Source organism: Trichophyton verrucosum (genome assembly GCF_000151505.1).
Source record: "Trichophyton verrucosum HKI 0517 chromosome Unknown contig00810_1.f1.exp, whole genome shotgun sequence".
Lineage (NCBI taxonomy): Eukaryota > Fungi > Ascomycota > Eurotiomycetes > Onygenales > Arthrodermataceae > Trichophyton > Trichophyton verrucosum.
The window spans coordinates 7,654-33,116 of NW_003315249.1; the positions used below are offsets into that span (position 1 = coordinate 7,654).

At 47.4% G+C, this 25,463-nt stretch overlaps 8 protein-coding genes across 8 annotated transcripts; 4 read left to right on the forward strand and 4 right to left on the reverse strand.

Moving 5' to 3' along the window:
* Nucleotides 1–998: 998 nt before the first annotated feature.
* Nucleotides 999–2,203, forward strand: TRV_06749 (uncharacterized protein; the record flags this gene model as incomplete). The annotated part of the gene is made up of 3 exons (XM_003019154.1): nucleotides 999–1,243; nucleotides 1,325–1,585; nucleotides 1,705–2,203. 3 exons carry the CDS (start codon nucleotides 999–1,001, stop codon nucleotides 2,201–2,203), a joined length of 1,005 nt encoding a protein of 334 aa, XP_003019200.1.
* Nucleotides 2,204–3,050: 847 nt separating this feature from the next.
* TRV_06750 (uncharacterized protein) lies at nucleotides 3,051–8,809 on the reverse strand (the record flags this gene model as incomplete). The annotated part of the gene is made up of 12 exons (XM_003019155.1): nucleotides 3,051–3,219; nucleotides 3,275–3,359; nucleotides 3,417–3,687; nucleotides 3,743–4,384; nucleotides 4,445–5,198; nucleotides 5,312–5,406; nucleotides 5,500–5,967; nucleotides 6,163–6,216; nucleotides 6,315–6,356; nucleotides 6,427–7,323; nucleotides 7,388–8,014; nucleotides 8,147–8,809. The coding sequence occupies 12 exons, from the start codon at nucleotides 8,807–8,809 to the stop codon at nucleotides 3,051–3,053; spliced, it is 4,767 nt and encodes a 1,588-aa protein (XP_003019201.1).
* A 2,285-nt stretch (nucleotides 8,810–11,094) lies between these two features.
* Nucleotides 11,095–13,076, forward strand: TRV_06751 (uncharacterized protein; the record flags this gene model as incomplete). Its single annotated transcript, XM_003019156.1, has 4 exons — nucleotides 11,095–11,699; nucleotides 11,861–12,317; nucleotides 12,376–12,859; nucleotides 12,925–13,076. 4 exons carry the CDS (start codon nucleotides 11,095–11,097, stop codon nucleotides 13,074–13,076), a joined length of 1,698 nt encoding a protein of 565 aa, XP_003019202.1.
* A 1,494-nt stretch (nucleotides 13,077–14,570) lies between these two features.
* On the reverse strand, nucleotides 14,571–15,951 carry TRV_06752 (uncharacterized protein; the record flags this gene model as incomplete). Its single annotated transcript, XM_003019157.1, has 4 exons — nucleotides 14,571–14,590; nucleotides 14,653–15,546; nucleotides 15,608–15,874; nucleotides 15,921–15,951. The coding sequence occupies 4 exons, from the start codon at nucleotides 15,949–15,951 to the stop codon at nucleotides 14,571–14,573; spliced, it is 1,212 nt and encodes a 403-aa protein (XP_003019203.1).
* A 321-nt stretch (nucleotides 15,952–16,272) lies between these two features.
* Nucleotides 16,273–17,940, forward strand: TRV_06753 (uncharacterized protein; the record flags this gene model as incomplete). Its single annotated transcript, XM_003019158.1, has 3 exons — nucleotides 16,273–16,362; nucleotides 16,491–17,833; nucleotides 17,916–17,940. The coding sequence occupies 3 exons, from the start codon at nucleotides 16,273–16,275 to the stop codon at nucleotides 17,938–17,940; spliced, it is 1,458 nt and encodes a 485-aa protein (XP_003019204.1).
* Nucleotides 17,941–18,481: 541 nt separating this feature from the next.
* TRV_06754 (uncharacterized protein) lies at nucleotides 18,482–18,950 on the reverse strand (the record flags this gene model as incomplete). The annotated part of the gene is made up of 2 exons (XM_003019159.1): nucleotides 18,482–18,712; nucleotides 18,774–18,950. The coding sequence occupies 2 exons, from the start codon at nucleotides 18,948–18,950 to the stop codon at nucleotides 18,482–18,484; spliced, it is 408 nt and encodes a 135-aa protein (XP_003019205.1).
* A 611-nt stretch (nucleotides 18,951–19,561) lies between these two features.
* TRV_06755 (ATP dependent DNA ligase domain protein) lies at nucleotides 19,562–22,848 on the forward strand (the record flags this gene model as incomplete). Its single annotated transcript, XM_003019160.1, has 2 exons — nucleotides 19,562–20,712; nucleotides 20,769–22,848. 2 exons carry the CDS (start codon nucleotides 19,562–19,564, stop codon nucleotides 22,846–22,848), a joined length of 3,231 nt encoding a protein of 1,076 aa, XP_003019206.1.
* Nucleotides 22,849–23,123: 275 nt separating this feature from the next.
* On the reverse strand, nucleotides 23,124–25,380 carry TRV_06756 (uncharacterized protein; the record flags this gene model as incomplete). Its single annotated transcript, XM_003019161.1, has 4 exons — nucleotides 23,124–24,166; nucleotides 24,225–24,408; nucleotides 24,472–25,198; nucleotides 25,283–25,380. The coding sequence occupies 4 exons, from the start codon at nucleotides 25,378–25,380 to the stop codon at nucleotides 23,124–23,126; spliced, it is 2,052 nt and encodes a 683-aa protein (XP_003019207.1).
* Nucleotides 25,381–25,463: the final 83 nt, after the last annotated feature.

The following is a 25,463-nucleotide window of genomic DNA, read 5'->3' on the forward strand; positions in this document are numbered from 1 at the left end:
TATGACTTCACTTTCCGAAACGCTCAAGTCAACTGCCCGCTCTCTATCCATGGATAGATCCAAACCCATTTGAACTTATTACCAGTGGAATAGGCCGCAGCGAGCTCCGCAAGGCCAGGGAGCTGACGTTTACAACCCATCATTCACTCGAAAGGGAGCATACGGCTAGGGGATTTTTACAAAAACAACGTGGTGGAGAAAATTGTATAGCTCTCAGAGTAGACTGGTCCATACACTTAGTCGCACAACTGTTGGCAATAAAGTGACCTAACCAGCCTGTCGAATCTATCTTGATCGAAATGGATCCCTTGGACAAGGCTACGTCAAACGATGCATGACGCTTATCGCTGCGGATGATTGCATGGGGGGCTGCCATCAACCATGTTCCGCATAATACTGCCCGTAAAGCGACTTCTCTCTCCCGGATGGACTCAAGATTGTTGGATCGGAGGAAAATGGTCTCAAACTTGGACGAAAGAAAGGAACTAACATTGAAATCATGCTTTCAATTACTTAGTGGCTAATTTTTCTCCTATTTGTACCTATTGCGGTAATAGGTTCGCTAGTCGACACAACTAGTGGACTCGTAATAGGCCATGCGTTGACTTCTCAGCCATCTGTAGTCAAATATCTAGGAATCCCATATGCGAACGCTCCGGTTGGGAACCTAGATTTGCACCACCCGTTAGATTTGTGTCTGATACACCCTTTAAAGCCGCGAATTTTGTAAGTCACCTGCCCATTTCTCCTGGAATATTATAAGGGGACCGGGTATCCTCTTTTTCGTCGTCCAACATTAACCAAGATATCGTCTATTTACTAGTCCTGGATGTCCTGATAAAGCTGCCAATGACCGTTGGTTAAGAAGCCGGTTGTTGGCTAAGACATAGGTGTGAACCTAAAGCGCCGGCCTACAGACTCCAGGCAAATCAGTTCATTACCTGAATAGAACAGCCCTCCAGCAATCATCATCGCCAATTTTTGCCAGTTAATATGTGATGCCCCAGAGTGAGGATTGCCTGAAGTTGAACATTTGGGCGCAGGATACGTCACAGAAGAAGAAACCCGTGTTACTTTGGATTCATGGAGGACGTAGGTCTATTTTTATACCTTCTCTAATAGATATCAATCGGGTTAACGGATCTTGCAATGTTCTAGGCTTTTCCCTCGGTAGCACAAACAACCCCTTTTATCAGGGTCAATACATTGGCGATAAGGAGGGTATTATCGTGGTGTCAATGAAGTAGGTGGCATGCAGTTCGCCGTTCGTAAATACCGATGCATGCACCTAACTGGTAAACAGCTACTGCCTCAATGTTTTTAGTTACCCTGGTGCGCCAGGCTCTCCTTGGAAAATTGCACTGCTTGATCAGCGTATGGCAATAAAATGGATTCGAGATAACATTGCGGCTTTCGGGAGTGATCCTTGCCGTATTACTCTAGCCTGTCACCCGGCTGGTGGAGTTACGGTTGATTACTATACGTATAACTATATTGAGGACCCTATTGTCTATGCTGTCGTACCTATGCCTGGCAGTGCTATAAGCTTTTTGCCTAATACCCCAGAACAGTCTGAGAAATACTAGTATACCTCATCTGAAGTGCTTGGCTGTGGTGGTTCCGGTGATACACTACCCTGCGTTATAGATCAAAGACTGCTACGGATGTCCTAGCCGCAGCAGCCAAGGTGTCCCCCGAGTCCAGCAATCTGCAACTACCGCCAGTGTTCCGCCCAACTATCGATGAGAAGCTCGTCTTTTCGAACTATGAAGAGCGTGCAGCTAAGAGAATGTTTGCTATGATAGTAAGTTTAACCCACGCCTTGAATATCACCACGATAAGTGAAAAGGCGTGGCATTTGTTTAACTTGGCTGGATTCACGTGCTCGAATGCGAGGGAAGCAAGTTACCGCTCGGCAATGTGTGTCCCAACCCAGTTATATATATATATTAGCGAATGGCCTAATTCAATTCTATTCCCAGAGAGTGGATCATACCACGGCTCTGACGTGGCTCAATTATTTGGCACATCAGAGGATATCAGCAATGGAACTGCAAACACTGAGACCGAAGTAAAATCCTCAGCGTATATGATGCATGCCTTTATGGGTTTTGCAGCAGATCCTCGTAAGGGATTATCAAGATTTGGATGGCCCATATACAGGATCAATGGAAGGGGTGTGCAGATGAATTCCATACACTAGGCAGTGCAATACTAACTATATTTAAAGGGAAAACTTTGATTGGATTAGTATTTAGGAATGTGTCCTGAGCAACCTACCCGCCTCCTTTATTCTCCGATATAGATTATCCATTGGTTGGTACAAACACGTCTTATGCTTGTGGGGGATTTTGAAGCTTGAGATTCGGACCTTCCTGAAAAAAAGGAGCATAACACTCTCATGACGTATTGGTATAGCATAAAATGAGTTTGTTTTCATGATAAATTTACCATGAGAGAAGTCAATATCGTAATCTGACACTGTTCCCTTTTCCATGAGCTTTGGTATTAATTTGGATTTTATATCAGAAAGTTTATTGGTCCATGCTTAACTTTGTCGTATTTTTATTGATCCGTGGATTTCTGATGACATAATATAGTTAATTTAGACGGGTCTGTAACTAACAGGAAAAGAGAACCAAGAGAAGATAACATGTTGATGACGGGGTTACAATTAAGAAAGATGATAACCTAATAAAAATCGTCAGGAGCAAACAAATATTTATCATGAGCACATAAGACCGACAGAGACGAGTAACAATATGAAACAACGTTGAGAAAGATGATTAATAGTGTATGATATAGAACATATTGGAAAGGGGATATCAATTACTCTGGGTGAGTAAATATGTAAGGAATAAAGACTGCATGGCAGCACACCCAAACCGTATTTCTATCAAGATCGAATGTGGCGCTAAGTTGTATTTTCAGTAGTGATTTTCTCATTTGGCGATTTGTTCCATTCACCGGGACTTATACGTCTGTTTATTTTGGGGTTGGTAAGGAAACGGACTTTGAGGCTCCTATATTGACGTTTCATGGTGGTTGTTCTATTGGACCTGGGCGACAATTTCACTGGCCTTGGTGAGACTTTCTACCATTCTCTGGCATTCCTTGCGGCGACGGACAGTGAATTCACTTTCGCGAAGGAGGTCATCCGGTTCTTCTGCCCTGTAGAGATTCCCTAGGAGCTCTCTTTGCATTTCATCCTTGGTGAACCTGATGATTCGCGTTAGTAGCCGATATTTAGGGCTATAAGTGCTCTGGAACTTACTGGACAAGGGTGAGCATAATAGCTTTGGGCACCATGTCAATCATGGTTCGCTTGACAATGTTGTAGTACGAGTTAATTAGGAGTTCTGTAGGTAGAGGTTAGTAGGCGGCTAATTAAAGGAGTTTTACAGGTTCAGACATACTTATAACCTCAACCTCGGTGTTTTCTCGCTCTGATAGGGTTCCGGAAGCCTTCAAGATTGGAGGAGGGGCCTCCATAGCAGCCATCTTCTTCTTGCTGTTCTTCGAGGAAAAGAAACTGCCGAAGAAGCCTGGGCTGGAGTCACCAAGGTCGAGACTGGGACTAGCAGATCGTTGCGGCATAGTGGCCGAGGGTGGTAGGGGCTTTCCGGTCTTTGGGTCAACCTGCGTTGGTTTCGATGCATTTTGTCGTTCGTTAATGATTGCCATAGCCTATGCGTCCATTGTTAGTATGTCATTAGACAAGGATATTGTGAGAAAATCTTACCCTGTGTCCAGTGATAAAATCAGGATGGCCAGTGTTGATATAGCAAGCTTCCATGGCAACGAGGTCCTTGACAAGCTTATTCGTTGGCTCCATGACTTTCTTGAAAAATGATATTACGACTCCATGGAATCTTTCCTTTAGCTGTGGATACCTTCTGAAAGGCTGTTTGTTCAGGAGCTGAGCAAGGATTCTGACAAGTTCGTCATAGACAAGAGAAACGCATTTCAAACTAGGCTCTTCGAGTCGCTTAATTTGTTGCTTAACGATAGACTCGAACGCGCCTGTTCCGACGAACAAGGCAGGTGAAGGACCGGACGAGTTGTACAGCATTGTTCTGATATCCATGTCCTTCACCATATCGAAGGGATCAATGGCCTTGACACCGTTGGAGTATAGTTCGTGGAAAACGAAGCTAACACGTGCACCACCGGAGAGCTCAACAGATGAAAGTTCCTGGTTGTTACCATCCAGGATAGTTCGGTACTCGTTGCTGAATTCTGTGATAATGTTGAGAATGATGTTGGCACTGTTTCCAAGCATCGAGTCACCAAGCTGGTTCAATTCGGCGCTGTACTTCTGCAGCGATGATGCAATGCGGGCTTTGATATCGGGAAGGGTTTGTTTAATGTGCATCATAAGTATCTAAAAGTGAACAGTTAGTCGTAAGCTATACCCGGTTTAAAGATTCCTAGTGACACATACCACATTGAGCTTTCTTGCAAGGTATGGTGTTCCGCAGTAGGCAGATTTAGAAGAATATGTGGCATTGTTTTCAAAGAAGTTCTTCTCATGCTCAAGAGCATACGAGATTGTGCGCTTATTCTCAATATCTCGCTGTCCTCTGTTGACAACCGGTACATATCCAAGGCGTAGTGGAATAACTCTGCCAGCGAGAATATCCACCACGTCAGTTCCAGCATCCATAAGGTCGACCTTGGTCAAAACACCAATCGTCCTCTGTCCTTCTGGATCAACTTCTCGAGCAAGCTTCAAACCATCGGAGTTGGCCAGATCCTGGTTCGCAGCCGTGACGGCAAGAATAATCGCATTCGACTTGCTGATTTGCTTCAGCACCATCTCTCTTATCTGCTTCTCGATGTCCTTTGGCTGGTCTCCGACGGGCACCTTGGTCAAACCGGGCAGATCGACCAGTGTGAGAGTGAGGACGTTGGGAGAATAGATTCGCAGGTTGATAGGCGCGGGGGAGATTCCGGCATTGCGACCGGTCTTCGCATCTGTCTCACGGACGATTTCTTCTCTGATCTTGTTGAAATCATGGAACTTCTGGCCTGGAATGTGAAGAAACTCGCCATATTCATCGATGTTTGCCTCGCTGTCGGTAGTATCTAGCTTGTCTTCTTCCTTGACACCGTTCGATTGTTTTTCGGAGCGGGGCTTGTTGATAAGCTGGAGGACAAGCGGTCGTCGAGTGACAATGCCAGACCCTCGTGGTAAACTGGTAAATCCGCCATGTTAACCATTAAACGTCCTCCCAGCATACTCTGTAGGGGAGGCAAAACATCTGCTCCCAGAAGGAGGTGGAGGGAGGGGGGGCCTTATCCAACTCACAAGTCTCTTCCCACTATGTTCTCTAAGACGGAACTCTTTCCGCTGGATTGCGATCCAACGACGACTATCTGTGGTAAATCTATCGGGTTTTGTGCCTGTATAATGTGCGCCGCTGGTCAGGGTCTGCGTTCTGTCTAGGCGGTATGGGTACGCTCGGTGCCCACTCCAGGGGTAGGAAAACAACATACTCCAACGGTCGTGAAGACATCTTGCAACTTATTGACGAGAGAGATCAGACTAGGGTCGTTGACGCTTATCCTACACCCAGGCGAGTTTCCTGCATTAGCAACATGGCCGATCGTGGGTTTGGTGTGCTTGGGCAGGAGACGGAGAAGAGTACTTACGAATAGCCAGCTTGGGCCGCCATGGTCTGGCGATATAATGTACAGTCGAGCTGAAGGAGGCACCGGCGAAGAGGAAGAGCAGGACCAAAGAAGCTGTCTTGGTGAAGATGTCGTGGTTGGGCAAGGGTTGGTTGTGGTTGGGCTAGGTATATTCTCCTGTCTGGTGTATTTTGGGCGTTTTGAACAAGTTCGATGTTTTGGAGAGTTTTTGGGCCTGTTCACGTGCAGCTGACCCTCGTCACACGCAGCTTGTGTATTTATTGACTTGATATTGATAGACGAGGGGGGTGATGATAATGATAATGATGATGACTAGAGTGAAGAGCAGGCAGAAGTATTCGAAGAAGCAAATATATAGTGAATTGACTGGGAGACAAAGGTGGTGAAAAAGTTGGGGCTTTATAGTGTGATGTTGATAATGCTGCTGCCTATACTGCGTCTACGTATATATAAATATATCAAATGCTGACCTCGCGGGATGGCACAGAAACTCAACAGTCTATTGACCCGACGGGCAGGATAGATTATTATGATAAATGGCTTTGCTGGTTCACCTTGGTCCTGTAGGCCAGTTTATTCGGTGAATTGACATTTTGCATTTGTACGAACAAAAAAAGGGAAGAAAGGGGTAAAAACCGAAATATTTACTCATCCGACACCGAGGCGAACTTTTCAGACATGTCTTGGAGGATTTTATCGTACTGCAGACAGGTTAGTAAAATAATTTTATGTATATATGTATTGCAGGTTAGATGGAAGACGGGGACATACCTTAGCGGTGACTTCTTTCTCGTCATCAGGGACCTCGAATTTCATGTTTCGGAGGGCAGTCTGGATGGCGCTGGTGGCTTCTCGGACCTTAGCCCAGCTTTGACCCTGGGCAATAGCCTTCTGACTCTCCTCGTAGTAGGAAACGAAGGCCTTCATCATGTACTCTGTCTTCCAAAGGGGGCAGAACTGGTCGTAGTCAGAGTACCCGTTCTGCTGAAGGAAATCTTCCTTGAGCAGGGTGGCCACGTCCAGCGTGATCTTGTCGGCATCTCCGAGAGCAGACTTTCCAACGAGCTGCACGACCTGGTCCAGTTCTTCGGAGTTACTGAGCAGCTCCTTGATCTTGTCACGTAGTCGGGGGAACTCGGGGTGCTCCTTGGCGTAGTACTTGTCAAGAATGCTTGTGTATTTACTGTAGGATATGGAAGTGTTGATGGACGGGAAGTGTTTTCTTTGGGCGAGCTTCTTGTCGAGACCCCAGAAGACTTGGACAATGTTGAGTGTACTTGTGGTGACGGGATCAGCAAAGTCACCACCAGGTGGACTAACGGCACCGACGATGCTGACACTTCCTTTTCGCTCGGGGCTGCCCAAGGCAGTGGTCTGACCCGCACGCTCGTAGAAAGAAGCAAGTTTGGCACCGAGATAGGCGGGGAAACCCTGATCAGCAGGCATCTCTCCTAGACGACCGGAAATTTCACGGAGAGCCTCAGCCCAACGAGAACTGGAGTCTGCCATCATAGCAACATTCTTGCCTTGGTCTCGGAAGTACTCTGCGATGGTGATACCGGTGTAGATGGAGGCCTCACGGGCAGCCACAGGCATATTGGAGGTGTTGGCAATCAAACAGGTACGCTTCATGATGGGCTCTTTGCGTCCTTCAATGGTGATTGTAAGCTGTACAAGTTAGTAGCTAGACATAAGCTTGGAGGTAGTAAGTAGTAATGGGGGACTGGCTCACCTCTGGGAAATCCATCAAGACTTCCGCCATCTCGTTACCGCGCTCACCACAGCCGACGTAGACGATAATGTCACTGTTGGAGAATTTGGACACACTCTGACTGATGACGGTCTTTCCACAGCCGAAGGCACCGGGGATGCAGATAGTACCGCCCTGGACACCAGGGAACAGAGAATCCAAGACTCGCTGGCCGACGATGAAGGGAGAATCGGAGGCGAGCTTCTCGTTGACCGGGCGAGGAACACGAACGGGCCATACGTGCATCATGCTGTATTCGGTCTTCTTGCCATTGAACTCGACTTCTAGCAGCTTCTCCTCGACGGTAAAGTCACCGGGCCCAGAGATACGTGTGATGGTTCCTCGGGCTCTTGGAGGTAGGAGAATCTTGTGGTCGTAAAGCAGACTGTTCTCGAAGACGGTACCCCAGACGTCACCACCAGTGATGTGGTCACCAACCTTGAGACCGGCGGGCTTGAAGGCCCATTTTTTCTTGCGGTCGAGAGCGGGCAGGGCCACACCACGGGGAATGTAGATGCTGTTGGAGACCTCAGAGATGGACTTGAGAGGACGCTGAATTCCGTCATAGATGGTTTCCATCAGACCGGGGCCCAGCTCGACGGATAGCGGCTTGCCGGTTCTGATAACGGGGTCACCGACAGTGACACCGGCTGTAGTAGTAGCAGCAGTCAGTCAGTTAGTGGTCAGAAGGGGGGGCTACGCCAGGCTATTCAGACAGGCCAATTGCTGGGGACTGCGTACCTGTCTCCTCGTAGACCTGGATGGTGGCCTGGTCTCCTGAGATTCTGATGACTTCTCCAACGACTTTGTCGACTCCAACATGGCACTGCAGGCATCATCATAATCAGCAATCCATCCTGTAAACAACCCGCCAAAGGGCAGGGGGTCAAAGGAGCAACCGACCATCTCGTACATGGCACATCCTATCATGTTCTCTGCCACGATGACAGGGCCGGAGATGGAGAAGACGACTCCCTTCTGCTCATCCCCGGCCTCCTCCTTCGAGTCCTTGGGTGCCATGGCTGGCGGCGACCTCGTTTCAATCGGTGCAGTAGACGATGACGATGTGCTCTCTGTCTCGGAGCCGTCGACGCTGTGGCTGTCCTCGCTCTCGTCGAGTTCCTCTCTCTCGTCGTCCTTGCTGTACCTGCAGTTGTTGTTGTTGCTGCTGGTGGTGTCGTCGACGTTGTTGTTGACGTTGTTGTTGTTGGTGGTGAAGACGAAGTTGAAGCTGCGCGGTGGAGTTGGATCTTGGTGCTGCTTTAGGGCGCTGCAGGCATCACCATCGCCATCAATAGCACCAGCAGCAGCAGCAGCAGCAGCAGAAGACGTCGACGCAGCAGAGACGAGGCCGAGCAGAGACGGTCGTGGCCTGAAAGACGGTCGTCCGAGTCCCAGTATCATACAGCTTGCTCTCCTTTTACCACTTGGTGTCTATTTTACAGGTGTTCTACTTTGTCCGCCTGTCCGCCTCATACAGCAACTACGGCGTGAGCTAGCATGTAGATAACTAGTCATCTCGGCTGCCAAGGTGCTCTGATATTTGAGACCCTATGTTCAACGGGGCTGCCTTCGCCGTTTGCTCTCTTTCTCTCTCTCTCTTTGTCGTCTGTAGCTGTAAGACAGTCGAGGAGCCCGCCAGCTTCTTCAGCTTCAGCTTCGCCGGGCCAGGTCCATCTCATACATAGCTCTCGGACTCGCAACTACTGGTAACTCACCAGGCCGGGTGAGGGTCATCTGATGGCCCTGGGCAATCGGACTAGCTGTGGCCGGCGGGAGGCGAGGAGAGGCCGGGAGCTGGGGAGATGACATCCCCAAAGTCAACGGAGAGGGTGGAATAACAATCGGAAGTCCAAGAGATATATATCTCTTCCTCTGCAGCGTATCCTGTCCCTGTCCGGCCCGTCAAGCCCTGCCACGCCAGATACATCGACGCATCCAAGCTGCTGCAGTATCCAGCACTTTCTGCGTCTTCCCGATTGAACAAGCAGCCCAACTCTCGCCCTCTGATAGGCGGCACTTCGCCAATCACATGTGCTGGCGTCACTAGCATGGGGATGAAGGGGCCTGGCAGAGGCCAAAAGGCAAAGACAGGTCACTTTCCGCCGAGAAGCCGTGAAGGAGGTACCCAAAGTCAAGACAAGAACCCATGTAGGATAAGCAGAGACCGTCGAGTTACCTGCTGCAAAACAGACTTCCCCTAGACGTAATAGTGACTGCTCGTGTATATGTGGAGGTACCTTACGCATGACGGAGACGCTGGCTGGCAGCGATCTTTGCTGCTGGGCCGGACGGTTCTTCTGCTGCTGCTCTGCAGTCACCTTGGGCATCGAGCTGTCAACCGTTCAACAGTCTCAACAGTGCGACTAGTTACACTGAGGACTTTCATTACGGCTTCTTCTTCTTCTTCTTCTTGCTTTTGATGCCCTCGATGGAGGCGTTTTTAGCGGTAGAAGTTGCAACTGGCAGTCAAAACATGGTCAGCAAGCAAGCAGCAGACGCAACAAACAGGCAAACAGTAAACACAGAGTACACGAGAAATAGGGCACAGGATCCTCAGCTGGTAGAAATCAGTAGCAGTAAAGCCAGGGTAGAGAGCACTGGCAGTCAACAAATAGGGCGTTGTGGCTGATCTTCTCGCTCGATGAAAGCTTGACCGTAATATGCATCTTCGTCTCTCCCTCCATTTGTCTTCGTCTTCATCTTCTTAAATATCAACCTCGCTCCCCCTTTCCAACCAGCTTCTTCTACTTCACCACCACTATCAGGTAGCAGAAGATCGATAGACGGAGCGAAACCCCCGCTTGTTACGCTCTCTCGTGCTCTCTCACCGGCTACCTGTCACAGTCCTTTGTCCCTTGCTGCTATCGCCTCGCTAGGATATCTATTCACTGCAGTGCAATCTTGATATCCAACATCTGCCCGTACGTACGCTCTCATCTCTCTCTCCTTCAGCCCGCTACAGGTAGCCAGACGGCTAGATTGTGTGATCTAACCTCTATTTCCCTTGTCAGTTACTTCTTGTAGCTCCTCCAGACCGTTACCAACTCCTTCCGCTGGCCACTGCCCTGGACCTTGCTCCACGGCCATCTATATCCCTCCCTCCAGCTCCCTCCTTGACAAAACGGCCTACCTCAGCTGGTTCTTTATTGAACCAGGCTGAAAGGCTCAGACGCTGTCTTCGACCTGGCAGACGAACCTCCCTCACATACACCTGTCTCAGCTGGACCCGGCCTCTCTGATCCATCATCGAGCTCCCTGTGAGTTCCAACCTGACCAGAAGAAGAAGAAGACTATAAAAGATAAAAGAAAGAATAAAAAAAAAAAGAAAGAGAGAGAGAGAATACTATTCTGTTCATTCTGACCTGTTGCTAATCCCTAGGGATAGCAGCATCCAAAGGACAGAATCCGTTCAGCATAGCCTACCTGCTCTGGGAAGACCTGATCAACCCTCCCAGCAGCCTACGAACACGCCCTCTGAGGCCGGGCCACGCCGTAACCGCCGACGCCGCCGTCAAGACCTACCCTCTGACCAGTCTGAGAGCTCCGAGCCCACCCGGGTGAATACTGCCGAAGGAGCTGCTGAACATAGCACGGAGATTGCTGCAGCACCTGCTACTACTATTACTGGACCTCCGACGGAAAACGAACGCCCGCCTACTAAACGCAGAAGGTATACTGTTGACGTTATGAGACCAGACGGTGGCCCTTCCCCTTCCAATTCGAACGGTTTTACGTCCGTCTCGAACGGTGCCTCAAGCTCCCTTCAAAAGCCGCCCCTTCCAAATTCCCCTGCTGGAAAACAGTCGCAAGCCGAATATCAGGATGCCACCATGTCGAACGGATCATCTCCCCTATCCCCTACATACCGCGGCCACGACCGGGAGGAAGTTACGAGGATACTGATACAGAGTCTATACGAGCTGGGTTACCACCAGGCTGCTTCTACCTTGACAGCTGAGAGCAAGTATGAGCTTGAGAGTCCCGGTGTAGCTGCTTTTAGGACTGCCATATTGGGCGGAGACTGGAATGAGGCCGAGAGGATACTCCTGAGCTCCTTTTGCCCCGATGGGGATGCTGGAGAACTAGACGGCGTAACTGGTAAACAGCTTGCCAAACGAGATGGCCTTGTCCTGGCCAGTGGTGCCAACGAAAACGAGATGTTGTTCTGCATAAGGCAACAGAAGTTCCTCGAGCTGCTCGATCGACGGGACCTGACAACGGCTTTGGTTGTCCTACGCCAGGAACTCACACCATTGAACCATGATATCACACAACTCCACGCTCTTTCGAGGTAGGTATTCACTCCAGATTATGATACGTCAGCGCTGGACAGGTCACTAACCATTAGCTAGTCTACTAATGTCTACGCCTGAGAACCTGCGAGCACGAGCCGGTTGGGGACGTACCATTAATGAATCTAGGCAGAACCTCCTATCGGAACTCACTAGTTAGTATTCCTGAGCTAATATCTATCTCGCTATCACTGATATTAACCTTATGCCCAGGGTCTATCTCTCCTTCCGTCATGATACCAGATCACCGATTAGCAGTCCTGCTTGACCAAGTAAAGCAAACCCAAATAAATAACTGTCTATATCACAACACCGCAGTGTCTCCTTCCTTGTATTCGGATCACTTGTGTGATAAAAGCGGTTTCCCACTCCGGACGGCGTTCGAGCTCAGTCACCACACCAATGAGGTTTGGTACCTGGAATTCTCCCACGATGGAACCAAACTTGCCACAACAAGCCGCGACTGCACGGTTTTGATATATGACTCTACAACCTTTGAAATAATACATCGGTTGACGGAGCACAGTGAGCCCGTTGCTTACGCTACATGGAGCCCAGACGATACCAAGTTAATCACTTGTTCTCAAGACTTCAAGGCTAAATTGTGGGATGTTCCGGTATGTCAATGCTGCCTTTGTATGGTGTCTTCAATATACTTACCAAGAACAATCATAGAGTGGAACTTGTCTTTTGACAATTGAACATCACCATGCACCAATCACATCCGCATCATGGGCTCCAGATGGAGAGTCCTTCGTCACAGGTTCTCTCGATAGCCAGTCTCAGCTCTGCCATTGGAGTGTCCCCCATAAATCCCTACTATATACCTGGCCTGGTCAATACCGGGTCCGCGACTGTGCTATAACTCCGGATGGCAAACGACTGATTGCCATCTCTCTGCAAAAGAGAATTTATGTTTACAACTTTATAACCCGCGAGGAAGAGTACAGCGTTCTCCTCAAACTGGATCTCACTTGTCTGAGTGTTAGCGCTGACTCGCGGTTTATGCTCGTTAACATGTCTGAAAACGAAGTGCAGCTCCTTGATATCGAGACAGCAGAGGTGGCTCGACGATTTTTGGGTCAGAAGCAAGGCAATTTCCTTATTCGAAGCGCTTTTGGCGGAGCTGCTGAGAATTTTGTTGTCAGTGGCAGTGAAGGTATGTCTTTAACCCCCATCTCCCCATAAGCAGTCCTGCCATACCTAACCAGCCGTTACTACTAGATGCGAAAATCTACATCTGGCATAAGGAGAACAGTCGACTTGTTGAGTCCCTGGAAGGCCATGTTTCTGGCTGCGTCAATGCAGTCGCCTGGAATCCAACTGATCCTGGAATGTTTGCGTCGGCTGGAGATGATCGCAAAGTCAGAGTGTAAGCATATCATCTTTATAATGCCATCATCCCTCGTTCAACCACTAACTGAATATCCAGATGGATGAGACAGCCTTCCCTAGGAACGTCGTCGGGCAATAAATCCAGGAGATCAATTCGAAGCAATCCATCCTCAAGTGCCGTCTCCCTAAAGCCTTCTGGCTAGCCATGCTTTAGCAAAAGTATGCGATCATCCAATTCCCCCACACCAACAAATCCTGTTTCCGCCATCGCCTCCGAACACCGCGGATTGCACATACCCATTGCTTACGGAGTTCATTGGTTCCCCTCTATTATTCTCATCCATCCTTCTTATACTTTCGCCGTACCTAAGTTTACTACACCGCTTACAAGTATCAATTGCATTATCACGGGGTTATTATGCGTTTGGATCCTACTTTACGACACGACACATTCGTTTGATCTGCTTTATATTTTATTTTCTCTTTTCCCTTTTTACTACCCATCATCTATTCATTCAACAGGGTAAGAAATGGTTCGGTTCGGTTGGTGGTTGGTGGTCGGAGGTATCTCGAACGTGGAGGTTGACAATGCAGCGCTTCTATTCTTTTCCCATGGCACGGCTTCGCCTTTTTTTGCCCATGTCATGTCAGTTTTAGGAACCGGGACTTGTCCCCCATATATATCTTGGCTATTCTCGGCTTTGCTTGTTGTCTTCCCTCTTTTTTCGGCGTATCCTGCATAATACATTTCTTCCGTTTTGTCTTTTGCAGAAGATAATCATCCTTTTGATACTAGTTAAGTTATATACCATCAATCACTCGACTTACTATCCCCGCCAGTGTGCAATCTTGTGTTCATAATATATTTAACGAACGACTCTGCTTATGGCTTGTTCTACACCTGCGAATTCGGGCTGTGGGATGTACGGATGGAATGGAATGGGTTAGTTTTATCCTGGAGTCAACCAAAGCCGCTTATAAGGAAGGCACTGTTGCCAGCACACAGCTTGCCATAAGTGTGCCGTAGAACTGATGAAAAAAAAGTGAATGAAAACAGTAAGAATATCGGATAGCGGTGTCTTGCCTAGGCTATAAGCAAAGGCACGCCTTGCATTCCAGGTCTATCCTAACCGGAAAAAGATTGAGACATTAACAGACATCAAAGCTAGAGGCTCAAGTACATCATATCGAAGCCTCGAACAGAAGAATTTGCGTTAAGAAAAAGTAAACAATTCTAGCATCAGAGGAGGAATTTGGCGTTAGTTAAATGTTGTTCAAATAATGGCTGTGAATGGCAACATACTCGTTTTAATAATATCCCCTGTTCCCCCACGCGTACTCTTTCGAGACATGTTCATTTAGCCATCCGAGGCGAAATGCTAGACGTTGGTGTTGTACCACGGCTTAAGCCGGTGGTGCATGAAAGGCATGCTATGTGTGGTGACCGAAAATCACGTTCGTCTTCAATCCTCCAGTCATGCTTCAACTCATATCCGGCGGGCATATTAGTGCCAGACCAGTCTGCCACGAGGAACTTAAGCAAGGAGATCGGCAACTAATTGAACAAGTTAGCAGAAAAGGTCATGGCTATTGTAGTTAAACTTAAGAGCCACGTACCATTCATAGGCATCTCATCAATCTGAGTTGAGTAGTAAAGTTCGATATCTCGCAGGATCCGGACGTCTTCACTAGTCACAAAGTTGATAGCTACACCCTTGCGACCGAATCGACCACTTCGGCCAATTCTGTGGATATAGTTTTCACGATTGCTTGGTAGATCGTAGTTGATAACAAGCGAGACTTGCTGGACGTCAATACCACGAGCCCAAACGTCAGTAGATATCAGGACTCGAGAGTTGCCCTGTCTGAAATCTTGCATAATGCTGTCTCGCTCCTTTTGAGGCATTTCACCATGCATGCTGGACACAGTGAAATTGGCTTCTCTCATCTTATCCGTCAACCAGTCGACCTTACGTCTTGTGTTGCAGAAAATAACTGCCTGGGTAATAGTTAATGTATCATAGAGGTCACAGAGTGTGTCAAATTTCCATTCCTCTTTCTCCACAGCGATGAAGTATTGCTTGAGGCCTTCGAGAGTCAACTCGTCACGTTTGACAAGAATGCGCACTGGGTCTGTCATGAACTTGGTCGTCATATCAAGAACATCGTAAGGTAGAGTGGCAGAAACAACCACAACTTGAGTGGCTGGAGGTAGGTACCGGTATACATCGTAGATTTGCTCTCGGAATCCGCGGTTGAGTAGTTCATCTGCCTCGTCAAGAACAAGCATCTTAATGTTACGAGTACGCAGATGTCGGCGTCGGATCATGTCAGCAACTCGGCCTGGTGTTCCGGAGACAACGTGTTGACCGTGTTCTAGTTTTCGAATATCTTCACCAACATTTGTGCCACCGATACACGCATGGCATTGTACATTCATATAATCTCCCAGGGCCATGACGACGGATTGAATCTGAGTTGCGAGTTCTCGAGTAGGAGAAAGGACAAGGGCTGTGTTGCGCTCGGTCAGCTTCAAATTACCCTGCTCTCACATGAACACAACAAAACATACCCTGTGATTCGCGAAGCACAGTATCAATGACCTGGAGGATGCTGATGGAGAAAGTAGCTGTTTTTCCTGTTCCAGACTGTGCTTGGGCGATGGTATCTCGTCCTTTGCAGATCTGAACAATTGCGCGAGACTGAACGGCTGAAGGCGACTCGTATCCGTACGCATATATGCCACGCAAGAGATTCTCCTTCAAGTGCATGTCATCGAAAGTCGGCGCAACAGTGACCTCCTTCGAGGTCGAGAACTCCATCCGCTCTGTAGTATTCTCTAGTTAGCTGCGCAGTTCAAGGTAAATCTCGAAACAGTAACCTACCATCCGCCTGTCTGTCAATGCCGTCAGCCATTCTGACAATCTGTATAATGTAGAGCTGCTTGTAGTTTATCAACCAAGTATATTTAAACAAAAACACGGATCAGCTGGACTTATTTCATGAATGCGACGACGCGAAGAAGTTGAACTTGAATTCTTTCTTTTCGCTGGGAGATTTTTAGGTTCATTGTCACGTGATGCTCTTAAGCTTTCTGGAGCTCCTAAATTTGTGACGAACAACAGATTGAGATATCGAGAAACGAACTGAAGAAGAGAGTAAGAAAGCCAACACAACAACGAGTATTATCATTCCAACGGTACTTAATTCCTGCGCAACCATATTCAAAACGCCGAGATGTTATTAGAAGATCAGAGGTTCATCCATGAGGATCTAGAGAGGCTTGAGCAAGGTATCAGTGACCGCGTTGCTGAAGAGCCTCGCAATGTGAGTATTGTACTGGTCAATTAACAGAATGCTAGATGTCACCGGCTAACCATAGAAATGGCCAAAATCAGATTCGAGAGCGACTTCTCCGTGACCATCAAGTTGCTAGATTTCTCAATCGCATACAGGAGCAGTCTCAACGGCTGTTAGATATCTACGAAGATGCAAACGGGCTTCGCGCCAAAGAGATCCAGTCTCTAACCGTCGGCGATCCTATGGATGAGTTCTATAAACACCTGGAAGAGATAAAGGATTTTCACCGCCGATACCCAAATGAGCCCGTGGAAAATCTTGAAAAGGCATATCGGCAAGGCTCCGGCGAGAACGACGCTGCTATACAAGAGATAGAGAATATGTTTACTGGAGAGGAATCACTGGGCCAGTTCTTTGATCTCACAAAGCTTCATGAACTATATCTCAATCTACCAGGGGTGAAACGCCTGACGTATCTGCAATATCTGGACCTATTTGACACATTTACCCAGCCGGAGTTACCCGTGAAACGAGCCAACAAACTTACGGATCAGTACTTTAATTACGTTGGCGAACTCGCTGCATACCTGGAAGGATTTATCAAACGATCGAACCCGTTGGAACCTCTCGATGAACTTTTTGCAAGCTTTGATACCGAGTTTGCAGAGCTTTGGGAGGCAAAGAAACTGCCAGGCTGGACCGAGGAATCGCAATCTAAGAACGGTACTGGCCCAAAGACAGAGGGTACAGGAGAGGGAATATGGTGTGCGGATTGTGAAAAGGAGTTTACAAATGAAAATGTGTATAAGAATCACTTGAAGGGGAAGAAGCATATTAGAGCCGCTGAGGCAAAGAAAGCCAATGGCGACTCTGAGACGCAACAATCACAGTCCGAAAAATCCAAAGATGCCTTGGTCCGTGTGCTGAAAGAGCGCGCAGTTGCAGAGCGTGAGCATCGCATTTCATCCCTAGCAAAGGCCCTCAAGGAAGAACGGCAAGCTACTCGTGTCAATGTTGAGAGGAAACAGGGAATGACAGAGCGCGAACGTCAAATGGAGCTTGATGCGCTCTTCGCCGACACTGGAGACAAGGGTCCAGGAAAGCGCAGAGACTCTGAGTCAGAGAGTGATAATGATGAAAAGGTCTACAATCCATTGAAGTTGCCATTAGCATGGGATGGAAAGCCTATACCTTACTGGCTGTACAAACTTCATGGACTTGGAGTGGAATTTTCTTGCGAGATATGCGGGAATTTCGTTTACATGGGTCGCCGTGCATTTGATAAGCACTTTTCGGAGGCTCGACATATCTACGGTTTAAGGTGCCTTGGTATTACCCAACAGACAAGTTTGTTCAGAGAAATTACCAAGATTGATGAAGCCTTACGACTGTGGGAGACCCTCGAAAAGGAACGAAAGCACGAACGGGATATCAAAGAGAATGTTGTTCAAATGGAAGACGCCGAGGGCAATGTCATGCCTGAACGTATCTACCTTGAGTACGTATCCCTAACTAGATATACCACTCTTCCCCACCGCCCCTTGTTCTCGCTCTTTACGTCGCTAACCCTAACTAAACAGTTTGCAAAAACAAGGCATTTTGTGAGCGAACATGTACATGTTTTTGTTACTGTATCTCTCCTGCGCATTAAATTCAGAGTGTATGATACTCTGCTACACCCCGGTATACTTTTGAGGAGCCCCTTTAACCTCAATCGACAACGATATAAGGGCAATCCCCTAAGGGGCCTTATCATCAGCAACGCTTGCTGTAGCAATGCTTGCTATATAGAACGCGAAATCAAATCGTTGTACGAGGGCAGGCAAAGAATGGACTGAATTAAATGGGGATGTGTAGGTAGAACTCGCGCTAGATGAATAGTGCTTAGTTTACTAACATATCCAAATAATATTAGACCCGGCTTCGTTTCGCAGTTATTGTTTCGCTAGTTCGAGACTTGACTGGAATATGACTACAATTTATCACTACTATCTTCGATAGAACGACCAAGGATCTCGAAACCATTTCTAGCAGCAACTAGCTCCCCAAGCATGTATCATTATTATGTGCTTATATTCAATTTGAACGTAAATTTCCACATCAACCCGAAAAATGAACTTGGAAGCGAAATACTCATACAACGCAGTCAGTAGTATTCAGGAGGTGGCTGAGCAGTTCCAGCACCCTTCTGCATATTCACCTCCCGTTCACTATGTGGCAGTCCTTCCTTTTCCCTCGTGGAATGACTGAAATCTCCAGTGTGCATTTCCTTTTGGCCTTCCCTGACGACACGTTCATTCTTTGCAGCACCCTCTGGATCGTTCATGGCTCGGTCAACAAATGCACCAGCAGAGCCACGGACCCTCTCGCCAAATCCCTATATTACCCATATTTCTCAGTCTTCATGTCTGCTGTATTTCAATTGATGTTTGACTCACATGAGCACCTGCAGCAGCAGACTTTACTCCCTGACCCATTTCCCGAACTGACTCTTTTGCTGCACCGCCTCCAGCACGGGTAGGATCTGTAGCTCCAGCGCCGGCAGTACCAGCTCTACCAGCTTGATTTCCACCACTGACACCCCCCGAAAATCCTCCAGACGTTTCAGAAGACATTACTGATATGAAGTGTTTTGCGTAATAATTGAAGTGTAGTGTGATGTAGTACTTTATAGACAATAGCCTGAGATCTATTTGATCCTCTTATATAGATGTTTGAGCCGTCAGCTATGACGTCACTAGGCCCAGTTCCAAGTTCTATCAAGGACGAGCATGGCGTCTTATTGAATGAACGTATCACCCTTAGCTAGCCGTTACAGTGCCCTATCCCCATCCTAACGCTTGCTTGCAAAGCTTGGTGCCTTTGACTCTGTAGCTAGTCGTTGAAGGATCGCAGAAATGGATGCTTGGGATGGAGAGGCGGCTGGGTCACGTGCTTTGGCGCCTGCCGCGTGTTTTTTGACGCGGAAATCTCGCTTAAGTCAACGTCTTCGTTAGCTCTCGCAAACCATCTACTTGCGAAGATAGCAGCAAGTTTGGTGAGTCTGGAAATCTGCAGTTGCATGCGGATTTTATATTACTGTCTCATTCTTTGAACTCCTATATACCCAGTATATAATCCATCTAGCTATTTGTACTTTCGTGTTTGTGCGCATATCGGGGGTAGACGGTTGCCTACATCATGCAGTTGTTCGAGTCAATCCATAGGCTGCGCTACCGGATTGGACATGGGGTTTAACTTTTCTTATATATGCGACTTGCTTTCGAGCTTGGATGCAAACCGAACTATAAAGGCCACGACTACCGGCAAAAGCAGAGATCCTGATGTGGCAACTGTGACCAATTGGTTCCGTGTTCACGAGAAGAAAATTCACGGAGGAGATACTGACTACGTGGCTTTCCTCTCGTGCCTTTTCCCCGAATTACGGCCTGACCGCGTTCATGGCTTCAAAGAGCCGGCCTTAGTTAAAATTATAGGACGATGTTTATTGCTTGGAGCTACTCGATGGCGGGAGCTGGAGGCGTGGAAGACTCCGGGCCGCGGCGATCTTGCCGAATGCGTCGAGCGAGTTATGGCTGATGCAGAGAACGAATTATTAAAGGACTCCCCTGTGACTGTCGAGGAAATAGATTCTGCGTTGACTAAAATCGCGTCCAGATGCCGCTTCTCCGCTCCGGATGTGCGCCACCAGCGTACTGCTATTCAGGTAGATGAAGCCTTAAAACCGATATTTCGCCGATTAACTAGCCGTGATGCAAAATGGTTTACTAGGCTGCTTCTCAGGGAATACACTCCTGTTAATATTCCACAGCGATTGTCCCTGCGAAAGTTTCATTTCATGCTTCCGGCCCTTCTTTCGGTACAGAGCAGCTTAAAGGGGGCCTTGGAGGCAATGGATCGCGGACCAGTCAAGAAGTTCCCGCCATGCCCTGATCCAGAATATGGGCGGACTCTTATGGAATTAGCTATTCCTCATCTTGCTCCACAGGTTGGTGTCAAGGTTGGGAGGCCGGAATATTATAAGGCTAGAAACCTCAGACACTGCTGCAGAATGGCTGATAAGCGATTAATGAGCATCGAGAGGAAATATGATGGAGAGTACTGTCAGGTACATATTGACTTGGAAATGGGTCCCAAATGTATCCGAATATTCTCGAAGAGTGGCAAAGACTCAACGGTGGATAGAAAAAATATCCATACTGCTATTAAGGATTCGCTGAGGATCCGAAAGCCTGGCTGTCGATTTTCCAAACGATGCATACTGGAAGGTGAACTATTGGTTTGGAGTGATATTACCAATGATATCCTCCCCTTTCATCATTTACGAAGGCATATCATGAGAGCAGGAACGTATATTGGCACTGAAAGCGATTCTCCGTGCGTATGTACCTACGTTATTGGTTATTCATCATTACTTACCCCCTCTTTTCTAGGCCAGACCCTCGGGAACATTTATATATCATATTTTTCGACTTGTTGCTTCTAGATGATAATGTCGCATTATCCAAGCCCTATGGGGAACGAAGGGCTCTTCTTAAAGAAGTTGTAAATCCGATCCATGGGCTGGCTGGGGTTGCAACGCAATTTGATATAGATTTTTCTGTGCCTAGTGCATATGAACACTTAAAAGAAGAGTTCGCTCTTGTCTCGGCCCAGAAATGGGAAGGGCTTGTTTTGAAGGGAGTGAATGAGCCATATTTCCGAACATTCTCTCAGGATACTCGTGAATTTTCCTGCTGCTGGATGAAATTCAAAAAGGAGTCTATCCCAGGCTTAGGAGACATAGCTGATTTCATTCTACTGGGGGGGAGATATGATTCTCGGGACGCTGCCGCCCTTAGTCATATTAAAGGATTATCCTGGACTTCTTTCTTCGTTGGTTGTCTGGATGATGACGTTGACTTGCTCTCACCAAAACCAGCCTTCCGCGTTATTGATATTCTGAATAAACAGAATATCAACACTAACTTGTTCCAAACTCTCAACCAACTGGGGAAGTTCCAAGCCTGTGATTCTGACTCTGATGATGTTCCCTTTTCCTTTCGAGTCGATCAAGTCAGAATACCGGAGATTCAGACCGTATTTAGGATACCATTCGTTGTGGAAATGACCGGCTTCGGATTCGATAAACCTCAAGGTGTTCGATATTACTCCCTTCGGTTCCCTCGAATTGTGAAAATCCACTCAGATAGGGATTATGAGGCAGCAGTGTCGTTCAGAGACTTACAAGAACTGGCCCGAATTGCTAATGCCGTTCCAGTTGAGGAACTATCACAAGAAGTTGCTGAATTAGCTGAAAAGCTCGATCCAGTTGACAAAAAACCTGAATATATTGTAGATCATTCGGAAAACTCAGCTACCACAGTGACAGCATCAAGTGCTGCCAACTCATCCCAACCTTTGTTTGCTGAAAACAACTCGATCGATCAACAGAGACCTAACCAAGTGGCTGTGGTGAAAGCAACATCTCATAAGTCTGAGCAGGAGCTCAGCCTTCGAACTCAACGTGGATCCTCGACTATTAATTGTGTCAATACCCAGGAAAATTCCAACGAGACGGTGTCAAACCTAGTGTGCATCCTCCCAGATACCACAGAAACATTCGGGGAACCGCTACATAGCAAGAAATCGCCTGGTCGAGAGTTAGCCGATATAACTAATCCAAGTGAAGATAATTCCACACTTTTCCCGAGAAATGACTCCTGTCATAATAAGTCGCAACCTGTCAAAAGAGTCCCTTTTTATGAGAACATGCAGCCTAATGCTAGCTTTCCATCGGATCGATTTCCCATGGATCCAGCGCCTCAGCGAGCGCTTTCCTTCCAGTCATACCATTCTCATAATAGCAATGACAAGTGCTCATTGGAGACTACGTTGACCAGATCTTCATCCGATATATCAGGCCGCAACAACAGGCCTAATGCAATGAAAGGCTCTCCCATTTTGAAGCTTCCCGTTTTTCTCGGATCCTCGCTATCAGACACAACAATAAGCTTACTTCGACGCTACATACCATCATGCAGATCATCAATAGCACCTTCTTCCATTCCTCGATGGTTGACTTCACTGGTCTCGTCAGAGAACAGCAGTGTCGTGCCATCTCTCTATGGTATCATACTTGTGGATTCTAATACCCGTCACTCGTCTAAGGTCGCGGCCGAGCTAAGACAGGTCGGCAGAGCTCTCACCTCGTTACAACAACAGAACAAGTTACCAAATACTGGTAAAATTATATTCATGCATTGGAAGGTTGTTGGGCAAGAGTTCAATGCAGCGAAGGCTGGTGAAAGTTTGTTTGATCGATGGCAGAGATTCGGCAAAGATGTTATAGATGTATGTATTAAATGGGGTCATGAGGAAAGCCCTGAATGCGAGAATCGACAGGATCAAAGGTTGCCTAATAGCTCCCTTGGTTCACAAAGTGAGAAATTACCCAAAAACATATGCTGCCGCCGTGATTGGACGGAGATTCTGCCGTTGCTACAGCCAAATACTCTACGGAAGAGTACTTAGCTACTGCCCATATCCTACCATAATCGGGTCGTGGAATGACTTCAGTCCGAGTGTTGTTGATAATTAATTACATGTATATATATATTACAATATCTCATGTATATGGGGGGATAAATTGCCCCTTATTTCATACCATTACTCCTTCAATGTTTCATTTATGGCATTCATGTCATTCATTCATAATAATGCATCAAAGCTAAAAGTCTATTGCATTCACTTGAACATATCAGCACCCCATGTACACCATGAAGCCTAGGGTAAAATATATGAGCAATTTATTGGTTATCGAGGAATGCCCTTCTCGATTTGATATCCCTCAACAGTGCCTGCGCTTCCTCAACCTCAACACCATGGTGACGTAATTCATTGGCCAATTCGTCAGCCCTGGCAAAGTTATTTCCTTTGAAAAAGTATCTCGCAAGCCATAAACGGGCCTTCGAAGTAGTTGCTGTCACTCCTGTGCCTCCTATTTCGGTGTAGTGCTCAGTTGCGGAGGAATTTTGTCTTCCCCAACCATCTTTTTCCTCGGGTTCGTAATCAGAATCATCCTCTAGTAGTATCACCTCCTGTCTTAATGTGAGCTCCATGTATGCACGAGCTCCCTGCACATCCCCTAACTTTTCATGCAAAGTTGCAATTTGGTAAAGTGTCTCGGGATCAAGTACTCTTGAGGCGTTTCCAGCGCCTTTTGGATTCGCACCGCCAGCGCCTCCCGCGCTGGAAAACGAGTTCAAACCCATTCCTCCACCGTCAGAGTATGACCCTGCAGCCAGCGCACGCTTAAGCGCCTGGATACCTTGTTCGAGACGGCCCATTTTGGCATAGCAGGATCCCACAGCCTGCCACATTTTGGGATCATATGGTCGAAGGGCTGCAGCACGCTGGTAGTAGAAAAGGGCATAAAAAGACATGTCCAGCACCTCATAAGCCTGACCTAGACCATACCATGCACGGTAGTCCTTGCGATTAACATCAACAGCTCGCCGGTAAGACTCAATTGCGGCGTGGGTATTTTTCATTTCAATGTATTCATGGCCCATGAGCGTCCATGCAGATAAAAAGTTCCTGTCTAATGTTAGTGCGCGTCGAAAGTACATCACTGCTTTCTCGTGTTCTGATTTTAGTGAATAATAGTTGCCCACAACACAACAGGTTTCTGGGCGAAATTTATCTGTTGCAGTGGCTAGCTGAGCAATGAATGCAAGTTGTGGACGTGCACCCATGACATATAAAATATTTGAATAATGGTCTAGACAATCCAGACGGTGGGGGGAGTTGATTAGAAGTTCAGAAAAAAGATGGGAAGCTTCTTCAAAATCTAAAAAAGGGCAAAGTTAACGGTGAATTTCCCATATGGTTGCGGCTAACGAGCATACCTTTTGAGTGATAGTAGAGTAAGGCTCGTTGAGTCTTTAGGAATGAACTTGACGGGAAGACTCCTTCAAGCTCAGAAAGGATCTGGTGCGTTTGCTCTGTTGCTTGATAGAGTTCCTGACTAGAATATAGGTGGAACACTAGAGTCATTATGTTTTGCGGTAATTCGTCCACTACTCTCTTGAGCTGGATATGAAATACAGTTAGCACGATACTCGGAATTCGTCAATTGTTTTTCGGGGACCATACGTCATCTGTACTGGCTAACAAGTCGTTTAACTCTTGCCATGCACCCCAGTGGAATGGATAGAGGTGTACGCTCCGTATTAGCCATTTTTTGGCTTCTTCTTCGTTTTTCGCTTTCAAAAGCACGACCCCGTAGAGATATTCGAGCCATCCCTGTCCTGAATCTTCTAGGCCCTTTTCCCGCCTGTCGGCAAACCAGCCTTCGAGCCCTTGGGCAAGCCCTGGCAGTTCCTTATTCACGGTCATGCCTCCATCCGCCGGTCCAAGCACCATCTCCGTCTCCTCGTCCTTTCTTTTCTCACCAGCCAAATACTTCGCATACAGTGCGAGGAATAAGGATTTCTGACTTAGGACTGGAAAGGGATTTTGCGGTGAGGAGCTGCTCTTCTTTTTAGCACCAAAGATCGTTGCCGGTTCTTTGCCCTTTTGAGACTGAAGCGGTGTCTTTGATTTGGATGTTGATGGCGCACGCGGTGCTAGTGGAATTGAGGACATAGACGGAGGAAGAAAGACGGCCGCGCAACGGTCATATTCCCGAGTATCAAAGTAGGACTTTGCGAGTATGTACTTGTAAGCTTCTTTTGTTTCCAAGGCAGCTTCCTCGGGGTCTTGCGGTCCAAGGAACGGGTTGGTCGGCAGAGCAGGAGAAACATCCATGGGCGAATTTGGTTCTGTATCTGTACCTTCATCCTCGTCGATTGGGACCAGCGAGTCCAGCATCTCTGCCGCCCTATATAGACATCATTAGTCCTGGGCTATAACTATACAGAGGTAGCTGCCGGGGTATTGCACAAGCTTATATTCAGCACCGTACCATTTGGCAGAGTGATACAAGCATCGTTCAGAGCACTTTATGGCGGCATCTTCCAGCCTGTGTCTCAGCTCCCTGACATTATCCGCACTGAAGTTCATTATCGCGCCCGTCTGGAGTCTTGATGCGAGATGTTGCTATATGAGCATGACGCTGTCTGTGATCAGCTAGTTAGTTGTTAGCT